Genomic DNA, 15565 nt, shown 5'->3' with positions numbered 1-15565 from the left:
TAACAGCACAAGGAACCCAAAAATTAAAACCACACATAAATAAATATTAAAGTTTATTTACACTAAAAACGTCACCGGCGCGAACATCGAACCGAACTTATAAAACACGCAGTCTCATATCGCGAGCGTTCGCTCGCAGGCGCCCGCGGCGCGCCTACAACTCCTCGTGGGCATCAGCGTCCACCTCGGGAGCGTCCGCCTCCGCCTCCGTCTCGACTTCTTCGACCTCGTCTTCCACCTCGGGCACAGCATCGGGAGACAGACCCAGCGCACGTTGCAGCATGCCCTCCACACTTTGCGCGAAGTCCGTAGCTTGTCCCTCTTGTAGCAAGAAGCCAGAACGCAGCGCCGCGGTACGGTAAAGCGTCCGCGCAGCATCGCGCGCCAACGGGTCGTCGGGGTCCTCACGCACGCGACGCAGTAACTCACGCACTACAGGGTGGCGAGGGTTGATTTCTAACAGCTTCTTCTGTGCTAGCTGGTGGCGGCGTTGGGCGTCGTCTGCCTTCTGGTGGGCGTTGGACAGTGCCAAGCGCTCCATGTTGCCGGTCCAGCCGAAGGGCGTGGCGGCGAGTGCGGCGGGCGAGCGTGCAAGACGCCGCGATACGGTCGCGCGCGTCACCCACTCGTTAAGCTGCGTGCCGAGCCATGACGTCAGCGGCTCGAACTCGACGCGTGCTGCTTCCAAACGTGCCTTCTCTGCCTCACCTGCACATAAAACAACAAGCTATATAGCAAGCAAACTATATATGCACATAAAATAACAAGTGGTGTACGCGGTGGATTTACAAGACGGAGGTCCTGGGTTCGATTGAGATTTTCATAATTGGTTGGCTGGTGGGAGGCTTTGGCCGTGGCTAGTTAGCACCCTACCTACAAAGACGTACCGCCAAGCGATTTAGCGTTCCGTTACGATGTCGTGTAGAAACTGAAAGGGGTGTGGATTCTCATCCTCCTCCTAACAAGTTAGCCTGCTTCCATCTTTGATTGCATCATCACTTACCTTCAGGTGAGATTGTAGTCAAGGGCTAACATGTAAAGAATAAAAAATAACAGTGCTATACTCGTTGACGACTTCTTTCTGACGCAGTTGAGTGCTTTGGTTCTCAACAGAAGTTCTGGGTTTGATTTCTAATTCAACAGCTTGTTATATAGCAACAGTGGAATAGTCGTTGACGACCTATCGGGCGTAGTTGGTAGAGTTCTTAACAGAAGTAAAAAGAAGTTTTGGATTTTTTTAGTTGGATCATTAACACTCTACTGGGACCTACAGTCGAGCGATTTAGCGTTTCAGTACTATGTCGTGTAGAAACTGTCACGGGTATGGGACAAATACACTTGTACAAGTAAGCCCATTTCCATCTAAGATTGCATCGCTACTTGATGTCAGGTCAGATCACAGTCAGCTTGTCAATTTGTCATATAATAATAAAAATCAGATATGCTGCACATATGAAGTAAAACATTTAAAAAAAAACAAGATTCAGACAAATTGAGAACCACCTCCTGTTATTGAAGTTAGTTAAAAATAAAAAAGCGCGATCTATGACCCTCAGGCATTGGATTCTTAAAGTGTATAGAAAGGGTTTGTTTCAAAGTTCTCTAAGAACACCATCTACTGGTAGTTTAAAATAACAAAAACTGTTGCATTATGCCTATAGATGGCAGCACACATCGCCCGATTACAATTTTCGTAACGCATTCACCATCTTACTCCTCAAGTCAAGAGTGCGTATAGAAGTTTAAAAAAAAACTCACTCTGGTCCAGGTCGAAGATCTCCTTGGCGATGTTCTGGAACTTCTTTCCGTCGTACTCGGGCAGCGAGGACAGGCAGTACTCGTCCACGGGCTCCGTCAGGTACAGCACTTCGTAGCCCGCCTGCACGAGGCGCTCAGCGAACGGCGACTTCTCCACCTGCACATTGCGATTTTTCTATTTTGTACAATTTTCATGTATAGTGCCTAACCCTAGACAAAAGTCCAGTATGGCTTGGAGCTGTGGGGCACAGCCAGTCACTCCAATACTGATATACTCCAGAGATACCAGAACATAGTATTCCGCACAATACTAAACGCCCCCTGGTTCACCAAAACAGCAGACATGCATATCTTCAAATGCCGACAGTCAAGGAAGAACGCTATAACAAAGAATGCTATAAAACACAAAAGCAGACTGAAAGAACACACAAATAGTCTTGCCAAATTGCTAATCACGCCTGGTAAGAAACATTATCTGCTATGAAAAGTTTATAGTCAAGCTACTGATCACTGATAGATGTAACTGAACCTCAGACCAATTATTGTATAGGACCTGCCTCGCTAGACGTAACTTTTCTGTCAAAGTATATGATCAACGATCTAATGCGATTGTAAAAACTGTGTCTATAGAATTGATGTTTTATAGTTGTAATTGTATTCGTCGGTTAAAGAGCCCCGTAAAAATACATTTTTGTATAATTGAATTGTGTAAAAAACGGGCAAAAACTTCTAGTTTAGTATAAGAAATGTACCAAATCTAAGCTCATATTCTTCAGAAAATGACAGACAATTTTGTTCGTGACTATGAGTGCGATACAGGTCCTTCTATAATTGGTCTGAGAACTGAACACAAAAAAAACCCCTAGTCAAAAGCACAAAGTCATTGTGCTTTTGACAGAAGGACCTGTATCGCACTCATAGTCACGAACAAAATTGTCTGTCATTTTCTGAAGAATATGAGCTTAGATTTGGATAGAGTACAAGCAGTCAGTAGAGAATGAGGTGGCCAGTCTCGAGAAGCTGTCGAAAAAATGCATTTTGGATCTGTATTTATTATTATTAGTCTTTAGCCAATATTCAGTACACAGAACTGTTTTTTTTGTAATAAACTCGTAAAAGCACGATTTTCTCGATTTTCACCTGTTAGAAGGTAGTCATTATATTATAATTTGCAGGGTGCAGGGTGCTACTCACCTCAGCGCGGCTGGCGCCCGCGATGTAGTAGATGTGGCTCTGCTTGGGTTTCATGCGCGTCACGTAGTCGGCCAAGAACGTGAGCTCGGAGCCGCGCGACGACTGGAAGCGCAGCAGCTTGGCCAAGCGCGAGCGGTTGGACGGGTCCTCAATGACACCAAGCTTCACGTTGGTCGAGTACTCCTTCCAGAAGTGGTCGTACTCGTCGTCGGGAATCTTCTTCAACATATCGAGCGCCTTCCGCACCAACTTCTTCTTGATGATTTTGATGAGCTTATGCTGCTGCAGCGTCTCTCGGCTCACGTTTAACGGCAAGTCGTCAGAATCCACGATGCCCTGAATGAAGGCTAAGTAGTTGGGCATGAGCTCGTTGAACTCGTCCGTGATGAACACGCGGCGCACGTACAACTTGATGTGGTCAGTCTTGGTGCCGTACCGGTTGAAGGATTCGGCGGGCTGAGCGCGCGGCACGAACAGCAGAGCGCGGAATGTCACCTCGCCCTCGGCCACAAAGTGCGCGCGTGCGAGCGGTGCAGCCGTATCCTTTGTCAGGCTCTTGTAGAACTGCGCGTACTCGTCGTCGCTCACGTCGGCCGGCTTGCGCGTCCACAGCGGCTTGTTGTCGTTCATGATCTGCCACTCCCACACCGTCCGCTCCGTGCGCTTGGGTTCCGCAGGCTCGTCGGCCGCCGCGTCCTCCACCTTGGCGTCCTCGTCTGCGTCCTCATCCGTGTCTTTTTCTTCTTCCGCCGGTTCTTCTACTGTCTCAGTGCGCGAGGCCCACAAGTGGATGGGGAAGTTGATGAACTGAGAGTACTTCTTGACGAGCGCGCGAATAGTGTCAGGCTGCAGATAATCAGCCGCCTCTTCTTTGAGATGCAGTGTTATATGCGTGCCGCGGCCCAAGGTATCACCGCGTGGATCTTCCGCAACGCTGAAGGATGTAGCATCCGAGTCCCACACGTGCTGCTTGTCGTCATTATGCTTGCTGACCACAGTGACGCGGTCGGCTACGAGGAAGGACGAGTAGAAGCCGACACCGAACTGTCCGATCATATCGTTCATCTCCTGCGCGCCACCAGCCGCCGCGCCCGAGTCCTGCATCTTGGATAAGAAGTCGGCGGTGCCAGACTTGGCGATGGTGCCCAGGTTGTTGACCAGGTCAGCGCGCGTCATGCCCACTCCCGTATCGATGATGTGCAGCAGGCGGCGCTCAGGGTCAGCCTTGATGCGGATGCTGAGGTCAGGGTTGGCGGCCAACACGTCTGTGTCAGTTAGAGACAGCAGCCGGATCTTGTCCAGCGCGTCCGAGCCGTTGGAGATCAGTTCACGCAGGAAAATCTACAATAGAAAGATGAGCATTTCTTCAGGGCCAGCTGGGTATAGTGTACATAAGGCCTGGTTCTAGCAAGCCTTAATTACCACTACTAATATTTAAAAATCTTGTTAATTTTTTTAATGTTTTTACTTCAGTTGTGTGGTCTAAAGCACACTAGTTTTTTTATAACACCATATAAGCAACTTTACGTGATCGATTGATTAGATCGTCAATGTGATCTTACAGTCATTTGCTAGTTTACCAACGCTTCGATTTGTTTTTAAATAGTCTGCGTATCAACTAATTAAGTTTGATTAATTTCTGAATAATTTTGTCTTTCAATTTAAATATTTCAATAAATACAACTTGTGACTTTATTTAAATTCTCCTAACAGTGTACCTCCTTGTTCCGGTACAGCGAGTTGATGATGAGCTTCATCATACGGTTGACCTCCGTCTGGAAGGTAAAGTTCTGCGCCTTGTCGCGCAGCTCTCGCTGCTGCGCCACGCTCAGCCCATCAGGGGAGATCGCCTCCTCCTCGCGCAGCACCGCCTCCGCGTCTGCGCAAACAAACAGTCAGACAGTCAGTCAGTGCGGCAGTGCAGCGCAACATGTCGGCCATGTCGGGGATGTCGGCGACGGCGAGCGAGCCCGGGGACGCCGCGCCGGAGCGCTCGCGGCCCGCGCGCTCCTTCCGCCTGCGCTTCGCCGCGCAGCGCGAGCCGGGCCGCTCCGACGTGTCCGCGGTCAAGCCCCTCGGCCTGCGTGAGTTGCTATCGCTTACATCATTAGCTGACAATACAAAGCTTTTGTGACCCGAGCAGCAGAAAGCAACTAACATCATAGCGTGGAATCGTTTTAAGAAATCACTAAAATGACTAAAGTTTCAGTGTCGCCGCACACGGGCCACACGCGACAGTCACAAACGCCGCTACAAGAAGGGGCCACAAAATATGTAGCTGAAGCACGCGACAGCCACTTGTAGCCGGTGGTCGACACTTGTGTTCGGTGTCTGCTACTTTTTAACCCATACATGCAGTATCAGGATACAGCATGGCTGCATTTATACATGATATGAGTGGCGATGTTTGGGGCGGGTGTGGGCCACAAACGAGCAGCGACGATTGTAGCGTGTGGAGTTCATATAAATTGTATGAAAACTACATTAAATATGCCGGTAGCGGCGTTTTGTGGTTGTGGTGGCCCGTGTGCGGGAGCCCTAATTGATGTATACAATGTATCCGTTGCCATGACCACATAGCTACAGTATCGACCGCTTGCAGCGACTGTGGTGCGCGGCGGGATGTACGGGCGCGAGTCGCGCGAGGACGAGGAGCGTGTGCAGAGCGCGCTGCGGCGCGTGCAGCGCATGTTCGACGCCGGTCCTCGCGACAGGCTCGCCGAGCCGCTCACCACACAGCACGAGTATGCACACACATACAGTTTACAGCTCTAGCCGTGTTTCATAACGCTTTGTAAATAGCTTGGTGGTACGTCTTTGGCGTTAGGATGCTAACTAACCACGGCCGCAGCCTCCCACCAGCCAGACCTGGACCAATTAATTAAGGGATCGAACCGAAGACCACCGTCTTGTAAATAAAAACAGAGTGATAGTTTGCCACAAACGGGACTTAACCACAAAAGCTGTCAACCTAAAGCTAGAAGTGACGTTATGTGGCTTGTAGCGGCTACTGGTGTCATCCATATAAAATGTATGAAACCACAGAAAAGAGGTCAATGACCGCATTTTGTTTTGTGGCTGTTGCGACAAAGGAGCCATTCTTTGTGTGGAGACATAATAACAGAAGGTACTGTCGTGCAGGTATGGCTGGTGGGGCGCTCCCCCGCCCGCGCCCCGCGACCCGCGCCTGGAGCACCACATCCGCGACTCGGCCTGGCTCAAGGAGCGCCTGCGGATATTGGCCGCTGACCATGGCCTGTGTCGCCGCTGACTGCTGGACTTATGTACAGCACAAATATACAGTGGACTTTCGATAATGTAGCCCCTACCTAATCTAGCACCTCTTGTTAATAATGATAAGTATTTTCAATTTAACATATTAATTGGTTCGTACAAGATCAAAGATGCTGCTGACTGGACCTTCAATAATCTATTCCATGTATAATCTGGCACTACTTCATCATTAACTCTTCTCAGACTAAATTTTTTATTTTATTAACATTTTTATAAGAATTTAAAAAAATATACTTTGATTTTTAAAATAACTGTGTTTTATTAAAACCCGAGTTCACTGACTTCCATTTAAACGGCGTACGTCCGTCCGTCGTAATGGTCCGTCAAATAGTAAACGTAGCTTAAACATGGAACGTTTTTTTCCTGTTCACCAGACGCTTTTTGACTCTGGTATGTAAACCGAGCGATTGAGAACGGCGAGTAAACGATCTATGAACAATTTATTTATTATCTGTGACAGCATTGCCAACTTGCGAGGAATTCCCGAAATGGCGAGGAATTTCCCAAATGGCGGGGATTTTTCGGGAAATTGAGATATTATCTTTCCCCAATTTGGGAAATTTCCACTTCGATTTGTAGGGATTTAATAAAATACGTATTGACAATTAATGACAATGGTTGATAATTATTTGCCATAGTGATAATTTTTTTTTTTGTTTGGAAATTGAAGTTGGTAGCCTCCAGTTGCATAAAACCTCATAGGAGTATTTGATTTACGGGAGACAATGAATTATTTCTGAAGTGAAAAATGATAAATACTCTTTTATAATTTTACTGGTCCTTTGCATTTGCTAGTAGAGACAGTAAACTTCATGAAACTCTAGTGTTACAAAAAAAAAAGGCCTGCAAATATATCTGTCAAAGACGTCTTAACCAAGGAATAACCGGAGTATGCAAACTCAGTTAAGATAAAACATTATAAAAAAGAAAACGTGAATAAAGGTAGCGTGAATAAGGAGCTTTTACTGTACATATGATATGAATGTGTTAGCACTACAGAACCTAAAAAAAAATATTTTTGCAAAATATTTGTCAGATTACAAGTATAGTCGGTATTTAACTGTTTAACCTTGTATTTCCTGGTATTATTAATTGGAGGAGTAGTTATCTTGTAAGGAAAATAAGACCTATTGACATTTTGTTCATGTGTTCATTGAAATTATGAGGTGTTAATTTATAACAGATTAAGTATATTTTATGATACCCAACTGATACTATTATGATAAAGTATAAAAAAGATAAAATGTGCCTACTTTATCCATTTAGTTTAATCCTTATTTATAATCACAAATTTTTCAGTTTGTGGCAGTGACATAAATGGCATTATCTGTTTTATGTTAACTTGGAAGTTTTGTTTTCACAGCATCAAGCTACAGTTTTAGGAAACTTGATACTCTGGATTCTTAAGATTGTTATCTTGACAGGATTCTGTTTGTCTTTTTGTAGTTTGAAATGCTAAAAAGTAAATTCTTATTCAAATTCAAAATTAGGCTTAGTTTACAAGCACGTTTGAATCATCAAGTTATGTCATGATTTAGGTGAAGTTAATTTACACGAGCAGCACATTGCCAACAGCAGCTGTTACTGCCACCATCAATTGCAATTGGTGGCAGTTGACAGCAGTCAACTGCAGTCGTTGGTAGCAGTTGCTGCTTGTTTAAATGAACCCTTAATGATAGTGGGTTGCAAACATGCCTCAGTCTGAGAAGAGTAATTTAATAAAATTAAACTGACTTCAAAAAGGGTGAAATAAGTTTATATGCAAATTACAATTTGAGGTAGGCAACAACCAAGTAACACAGTAAAATTTATCTTTACTAATGATCTGATCTGGCATTAGAAATATATATGCATATCTGTTATTTATTAGTGATAACAAATAAATCATAGATTATTAATTGCAAATTGTGATAGCCCAGTGGATATGACCTCTGCCTCTGATTCCAACCCCTCTCACCTCTCTCATGATCAATCAAAGATTTGTTTTTGTATGTGACAAATAAACTCAAAAACTACAGGACCAATTTGAAACATTCTTTAACCGATAGAAAGCTACATTATTAGAAAGTAACATAGCCAATATTTTATCTCAATATTTTATCTCTGTATTTTTGTTATTTGGAATGGAAACTAAGCAGGTGAAGCTGCAGAGTTCAGCTAGTTCCAAATATGAAGTCTCATCTGGGCCCCTCCTCTAAAAGATTGTTTGCATATTTACTTATAAACTGGCAAAGTTTTGAAGTCACTTAAATGGTTGTAAATGACTTGTGTGCCAACTTTCATAAGTGTATGTCTGTTTGCAATGCATGTTTCCTCAAAATGAGAAATGAAAGAGAAGTCATATCCACAGTAGGAGAAAGTTAATTATGTTTGTCTTATTATTTGGCCATTCCTTTAATAAACCAAGAATACATAGGGCTCATGTCACTGGATGTGATGCCCTCCAAGTCATGACAACATACAGACCATTTGCTGAATATTTTTTGAATAACAGATTGCAAAAAAAAAAAAAAATTGCTGTCGCAGTAAAAGATATCATTCATTATGTTTGCCATAAATACGCCCAGCATGCGGGCGTTCGGGCGGCGGTCACTCACCAGTGCGTGAACCCTCGCGCGACGCTCCCAGGTCCGCGTCCACCGTCACCTCCTCCACGCTGGGCACGCCCTCCTGTGCGCGGCACCATCCTGTAACATTGTACACAACAAATCAAACTCCTCGTATTCCATGCAACACACTAAGAAACTTCTAGAAGTCGGCATTCTAAGATGTATCGACGTAAAATTAAATATTACCAAGTTTTACCTACAGTTACTGTTATTAGTTGCTTTATAATTCAACACCAATGGTTTAATACTGGGTTTTGTAGGTTTTGAGTTTGTCGAGTTTACTATCGCTATAGCATCGTGGCTTGCGTGGATTTACTGGTAAATGTTGTTTTCTAAAAGCTCACCTGAAAGAAGCAGGACGCCCACTCCGAGCAACAAATAGTTCTTCATTTTTAATTCACAATACTCAGTTTTGTGACAACTATACTAATTACACAAAAGACCGGCGTCGGCCGCCGCTACAAACTTGCACCTCGAATGCGACAACAGAATTAATGGAAGTTTGCCAAAATTCTTCCTCTATAATCCGGTTTCATAGACGATATACGTATGAGGACAGCACAGAATTTCATTTTCTATTGGTTCAAATAAATTTGATGACTGTACGTCCTCCTATTAAATCTATCCACGACAGTATTCCGACAAATAGGAAAAGAGAAAAAACAAATGTCTTTATATGATTGGTTAAAATAGAATCTTAACTCCAAAACCTTTTGAAATTTGAATCAGTTTTGACACTGACATATGTTTGGTGTTGTCAATTACAAATAAGGTCTAATTTATTTTTTAGAGAAGAAAATAATCAAAGAAGTTCCTATCTCGTTTCAGTTTTGTAAGAACATCGTCTTTTGAATCTCAATCATGCCCTCGCAACTTACGAACAAAAGAAAATAGGTATTTTTTAATTTTTTAGAATAGAAGTAATTTGTCGGAAAAAGCGTCACCTTGTGTACAAGTTAAGTTAATAGGTAGTTTTTAAAAACACTAATAGATGGCACTAGAAGTCAAACGTGCCACCAAACGCTTTTAGCCAACGGACGTTAAAGTGGTTAAAAGCACCAAAATTAATTATTGAAATTATAAATTTTTGAGTAAGAATCACTACGATATTTGTTTATTGTAGTTAATTAGTAACAATGTTAGTTGCCAGTCTCTGGGGCTAATTGTCTAACGCAAACGATTGAATTTGACAGTTGAAATCGTACGTTTTTACTTGTCAAACGGCTATTTCGGATTGTGTAAGCCAATGGAAAGCCATCGGTTGGGCATAGTTAGTTCATTACGATTAGATCGTTATTTTTATACGAAGAGTGAATGATTTGTTAAGATTTGACAGTTATTTGCGATTGTCTTCGAATTGTGTAAAGTTTTATGTTCATGGCTTATGTCAAAAACTTACGATGGGTCTTGAGTCACCTTTGATCGTAAAACGGACAAATTGTGGATGTCCAAAATTCCAAAATAATTATTTATATTTTATTAAATATCTAAAATTAATATTTTTTTCCATTCTAAATCTCTCAATTCAGTCTCCCCGTCCACAGTTAGCATTTTTAGGACGAAACTTTGCGAAGTGTTTTGTTTGTAAACAATGAACTCTGTTAAAAAGAGTAATAAATAATATATTCTTTGCAATGAACCTATAAAGTCAAAACAATGAAGTTAATTGAGTGCTATTAATCGATTTATATAGGATGCTGAGACTTGGACTCTGAGAGAAAGTGAGAAAAAGAATATACAAGCTCTAGAAATATGTTGAAGAAGAATGCTTGCATATCCTGGACTCCTCCAAGAACTGGGGATCAAACAGCATCTTTCTTCCAGCATCCAATGTCTTCTTACACACACTTTCTTTGGACGTACCAGAGAAAGAGACGATAAGTCCATAGAGCGACATAAACTCAATACCTACGATATTTAATACCATACCATGTTTTAGATTTCAGCGACATCTTGCATGTTGTTGTATCCAATGTGTTGGGATCTGTGTTCCAGGGCTTATGTGTGTGGTTTAGTTAAGTTTGCTGGTTATTAAGCAAAAAGGAATCGAATTTTATTTTTAAAATTATGATTATGGCGAACAAACTCTTTCGTCATCGCTCATAGGTACATTTACATTTTCCATTGGTGCATGCCCACCCAAGGAATCCTAGGATTCTGAGCTACCGAATAGGAATTAGGAATAGGAAATAATAGTAGATAAGCCAATGGGTGGGAGTAGAATAGGATAGGAATAGGGAATGAGTCAAAGCGAAGCTTGTCTGTCTGCTATATTATCTTAGTACACAAACTACACTTACATTGAGAATAAATGTTGATGTGTGTATTTTATAATATGCTCAATATCAACAATTTTGCTTTACAGGATATTTGGAATATGCCCTATAACTGCAGACTCCAATATTGCAAAAAGCACCTGCAATACAGTGGAATAACATATTGGTGTGCTGAAGAAAAGATGGCAAAGGCTTTTAGCTGATAGGACATTGTACTGATGACCCTGTTATCTGGTCAAATCATAAATGTGTGTGTATTATCAAAATATTTGCATAGATTGTGAAATGCTGATGATATTTGATTTGGTCTTTGATATTTGAAAATAAAAGAATACTTACTTCGCTGAGTTTGTTTTTTGTAGTCTTTTCCAAAACTAAAGCTTTCAGTTTAACATTTTACTATTAATATTTTTTTTACCATTACAATAATTAAATAAATTATTCAAAAAAGTGTAGTTGTAAAAATACATTTATAATACCTGTGTATGTTCACCCCCCTGCAGTTTCACCCACATAATTCCTGTTCCCGTGGGAAGGAATACATGGCCTATAATACTCAAATGTGGATTTTTATTGGTAAAATAATCTTCAACATTGGTTCAGTAGGTCCAGTGTTTACCCCTACAATCTCACAAACTGTATCTTTTTATTACAGTATCTTGACTACTAGTATTCTAAGAATTATGAAAATGACACCTCTGAGGGTGAAATAGGGGTTGGAAGTTTATAAAAAAAGATTTTTTTAAGTTTATTTATTATAATAATAATAAATACAGTAAACATAGACTTTCAGTTAGACATTTTTTAAACCCTGAAACCACAAAGCTTAAAAATAATCAAATATATACTTCTCATCCAAACAGTCGGCCTGTACAGTACTTGCAGACACTGTTTTGATGATTAGTATATTTTCTTAAATCAGAAAAAGAGTCATCATCATGGATTCAGCCCTGCCCACTGTACTTGACAACATATTGGCCATACTTAAATGTTAAAGCATGTTTATTTTTAAATATGTTTTACCGTAAATAAACTATTACAGATGCTATCTTTCTAACAGCTAGCAGAATAGGTACAATGAAGTTACACACTAAATAATCAAATTTATTTTATAATTAACAAAAATGAGTAAGAATATAGATGGATGGCTGACATAGAGAGCTCCTGGAATTAGACACACACACACCACATAATTCTTAAGCTGGCTCAGCTAGTCAGTCTTGTTGTCAAAGCACTCATCTTCATGTCTCTGAGTCAATATCAGTGGTTCATCATAATGGTCTGTTCATAATAATCAATTTAGTCTGAAATTAAAAAAAAAATTAATATTTCATACCAAAAGTTAGATAGAATCTTTGAGAGAAAAACATTAGCAGTGGTGTCCTGGGTTTGATCCCTGGCTGGGCCGATTGAGGTTTTCTCAATTGGTCTAGGTCTGGCTGGTGGGAGGCTTCGGCCAGTTACCACCTTACTGGCAAAGACCTACCACTAAGCGATTTAGCATTCCGGTACGATGCCATGTAGAAACCAAAAGGGGTGTGGATTGTCTTACTACTCCTAACAAGTTAGCCCGTTACCATCTTAGATTACATCATCACTTACCATCAGGTGAGATTGTAGTCAAGGGCTAACTTGTAAAGAATAAAAAAAAAACCTGCTCCAATGTGGATTGGTAGTTATGGTGTTAATATACCACTATCAGATGTTAATGATAATTAATGTTCCGAAGGTCCTGTGTTTGATCCCCGGCTGGACCAATTGAGACATACGGCCAAGCGATTTAGCATTCCGGTGTGATGACGTGTAGCAACTGAAAGGGTTGTGGATTTTCAGTTTAACTTGTAAAGAATAAAAAATAAAATAAAACAGTAACTTTTTGCTCTCAGTAGAGGATTTTGAATGGTATATCTAAATGCCTAGATAAACTAACTCTGCGAACCCATTGTAATTATGGCACTGTTGTTGGCTGGTGAAGGAATAAAACAACCTAAAGAGCTAGAGAACTGTTCAAATCCTTTAATAATAAGTCTGTTTGTGAAGTCACTCATCACACACTTAGGTAAACTTATGTATATTAGTGCCGATTCATACGAGACTTAGAGATTAACACTGGGATAAAAATAACATGCGGACTTTTCTAAGAGACAGAGGAAATGCCCACCCTCTCCTTTTGCGCAGCCCGGATGTGCTAAATACTTCCAAACAAAGAAATTACTGCTATAACTAGTGCAGGGACATATAGTAGACAAGCAGCGCGATCTCTTATTAATCGGGCATTGTTGATTGTTCTTCAGTTGGCTTACTGTAAGTTAACCACTTGTAGTTACACTAACCACCTTAGCCCTGCCTTGCCTGAGTTAAGGGTTGTTTTAATGAGAAACTTCTTAAGAAATGGACATCGACAAAATTAGATAGAGGTAGTTTTCTTTTTTGTTTACTTTTATATTTTTGATTAACAATAACACAAACGAAGTAAACTTTGCTCCTAAGATCACTATAATTTATTAAAACTTTGCTCAATTTCTAAATTCTCTTTAAAACCTGAAAAATAAAAATTTTGTTTTGTTTTGTTAAATTAAAATTTCTAATCCACAGGTTATTAATATGCTATGTTTTACCACAGACTAATAGGATACCCCGTTATTTTGACACTAGCCTACACAGACAACAGGGAGATTACCAAATAGTCCAAATAGCCCTTGGTTAAATTCGTTAATTGCGTTTTGTTACTTGAGTTGCATGTACCATTTTCTCACGCTATTTTCTTCAATAGTAGATATTTTTCGTGAAATTTAATGCTTCTTTAATGTTTTAAACAAAAGACATAAAACTTTGTTAAAATATATGCATTATTATGGAGTTTGACTTAAATTTGATAATATTATTAACGATAGTTTCACTATCGTTTTGCATAAACAATACGCAATCTTCATGAATGATTTCAGTTCATCGTTCACCATCCGGTCTTCATATAATGAACTAAATTAGACAATACCAATGTAAAGTTACGATTGATCGTTGATCGTAGCCGATCGTATGAACTTTACGATCAATGAACTCCGTTAGACAATTAGGCCCTCTGAGGCTGTCTACAATCTCAGTAAAAGACTGGTGTCCAGGGCTGTAATGAAAGTTAAAAAAAAGCAGACATGATTGACAAAAAAAACAAAATGTCAAATCAAATTGTCAATGTCAAATAATGTCAAGTCAATTGAACTGACGTTTGTTTGTTTTCTTTTGTAATTTATTGAAAATAATGTAATATTGTAATACAAATCCAGTTTTTTGATATAAATACGTACAGATATTACGTCCATTCTTTACATACAAAATTCTTCAGATATTTAACTTCGTGTTCGTGCTAAATTTGCCACCAAAGCGGTTATAAGGACAACCGGTTGAAATCAGCTGGTGCAATCAACAACGGTTACTGAAGATGGAAGCTGGCAGCTCCCCGAAGCGGCTGACGACGACACGGCGCGTGAAGTACCGCGAGAGCGCGTGGCGTGTACATGAATTCGAGGTGTGGAGCGGCGAACTGCTGTGCCGGGCGGCCGTGCTACGCATGGATGGATCCGCGCTGGTGTGGCTAGGCGCACAGGATGCACAGCTGGGTGACATGGCGCTGGGTATGCCGCACGAGAACGGCGCCCTGGCCACGGCGTTGCTGGGCTCTGCTGACGACGCAGTGCGACTGGCTAGACGCCTGGCCGCAGCGCGCGCTCGCCCCGCGCACGTGTGCTGCTCGCTGGCGCTGAACCGCTTTACAGCGCCGCTGGTGGAGCGCGCTCTGGCGGCTGAGCTTAAAGCTCACCCTGACTGCTTCTGAGCTGCGGAGCGTGCTGAATAACAGCTGCTGATTGTGTGACTGTACAAAACTTATAGTGTATATGTTGTGTTACACCTTGTATTGTTACATGTTTCAAGGTGATGAAATATCATTATGTTGTATGGTGTAGTAGCCTTGACAGACAATCATAAGTTTCCAGAAGGCTGATATTTCCAAATGCTATCTCTCTCATTCCCCTGACATTATGAGTTGAGCTTAATATGGCATTTTTGGTGTCTTTTCAGTTATTTGTGTTCACCCATGACTGCATGAGACAGTAATGTATTCTTGCAAAGCCATGTTACTACAGCCAGTTATTGTAAATTAAGCCTAATTGAAATAAATGAACTTTAACTTTGATCCTATCACCTTCATTACTTGAGATTGTGTCCCCTCTGATGTTGCCTGTGTTCCCAATTCCCATTGACCACCATTACCAATTTTAACCGACTTCCAAAAAGGAGGAGGTTCTACGTTTGGCTGTGTGTCTTTTTTTTTTAAGTGACATTACTTGTATGTGTTAATATTGGTAATGCCATGTGGCAATTACAGATTAGCTTTGAGGGCAAAGTGTTTATTTAGAGCTTTAACTTTACTTAGCTTAG

The 15565-nt window shown here is 41.3% G+C and overlaps 3 protein-coding genes and 1 long non-coding RNA gene across 4 annotated transcripts; 3 read left to right on the top strand and 1 right to left on the bottom strand.

Annotated features, from left to right (window-relative positions):
• Positions 1–36: 36 nt before the first annotated feature.
• On the bottom strand, positions 37–9390 carry LOC112043586 (endoplasmin). The gene is made up of 6 exons (XM_024079070.2): positions 9200–9390; positions 8844–8933; positions 4671–4831; positions 2953–4293; positions 1759–1915; positions 37–708 (listed from the first exon to the last, which is right to left on the bottom strand). Exons 1-6 carry the CDS (start codon positions 9243–9245, stop codon positions 155–157), a joined length of 2349 nt encoding a protein of 782 aa, XP_023934838.1. The 5' UTR covers positions 9246–9390; the 3' UTR covers positions 37–154.
• On the top strand, positions 4838–8837 carry LOC112043587 (uncharacterized). Its single transcript, XM_024079071.2, has 3 exons — positions 4838–5036; positions 5555–5696; positions 6094–8837. Exons 1-3 carry the CDS (start codon positions 4883–4885, stop codon positions 6221–6223), a joined length of 426 nt encoding a protein of 141 aa, XP_023934839.2. The 5' UTR covers positions 4838–4882; the 3' UTR covers positions 6224–8837.
• Positions 9391–9608: 218 nt separating the features above from the next.
• On the top strand, positions 9609–11478 carry LOC128198210 (uncharacterized). The gene is made up of 2 exons (XR_008250943.1): positions 9609–10576; positions 11221–11478. It is a non-coding gene; the product is annotated as an uncharacterized LOC128198210 (long non-coding RNA).
• Positions 11479–14318: 2840 nt separating this feature from the next.
• Positions 14319–15320, top strand: LOC112043521 (uncharacterized). The gene has a single exon (XM_024078985.2). The coding sequence runs from the start codon at positions 14568–14570 to the stop codon at positions 14958–14960; it is 393 nt and encodes a 130-aa protein (XP_023934753.1). The 5' UTR covers positions 14319–14567; the 3' UTR covers positions 14961–15320.
• Positions 15321–15565: the final 245 nt, after the last annotated feature.

This window comes from Bicyclus anynana, chromosome 7, assembly GCF_947172395.1.
Source record: "Bicyclus anynana chromosome 7, ilBicAnyn1.1, whole genome shotgun sequence".
In the NCBI taxonomy this organism is placed as follows: domain Eukaryota; kingdom Metazoa; phylum Arthropoda; class Insecta; order Lepidoptera; family Nymphalidae; genus Bicyclus; species Bicyclus anynana.
Note: the sequence above shows the minus strand (reverse complement) of the source record. Positions and strands in the feature narration are given on the sequence as shown.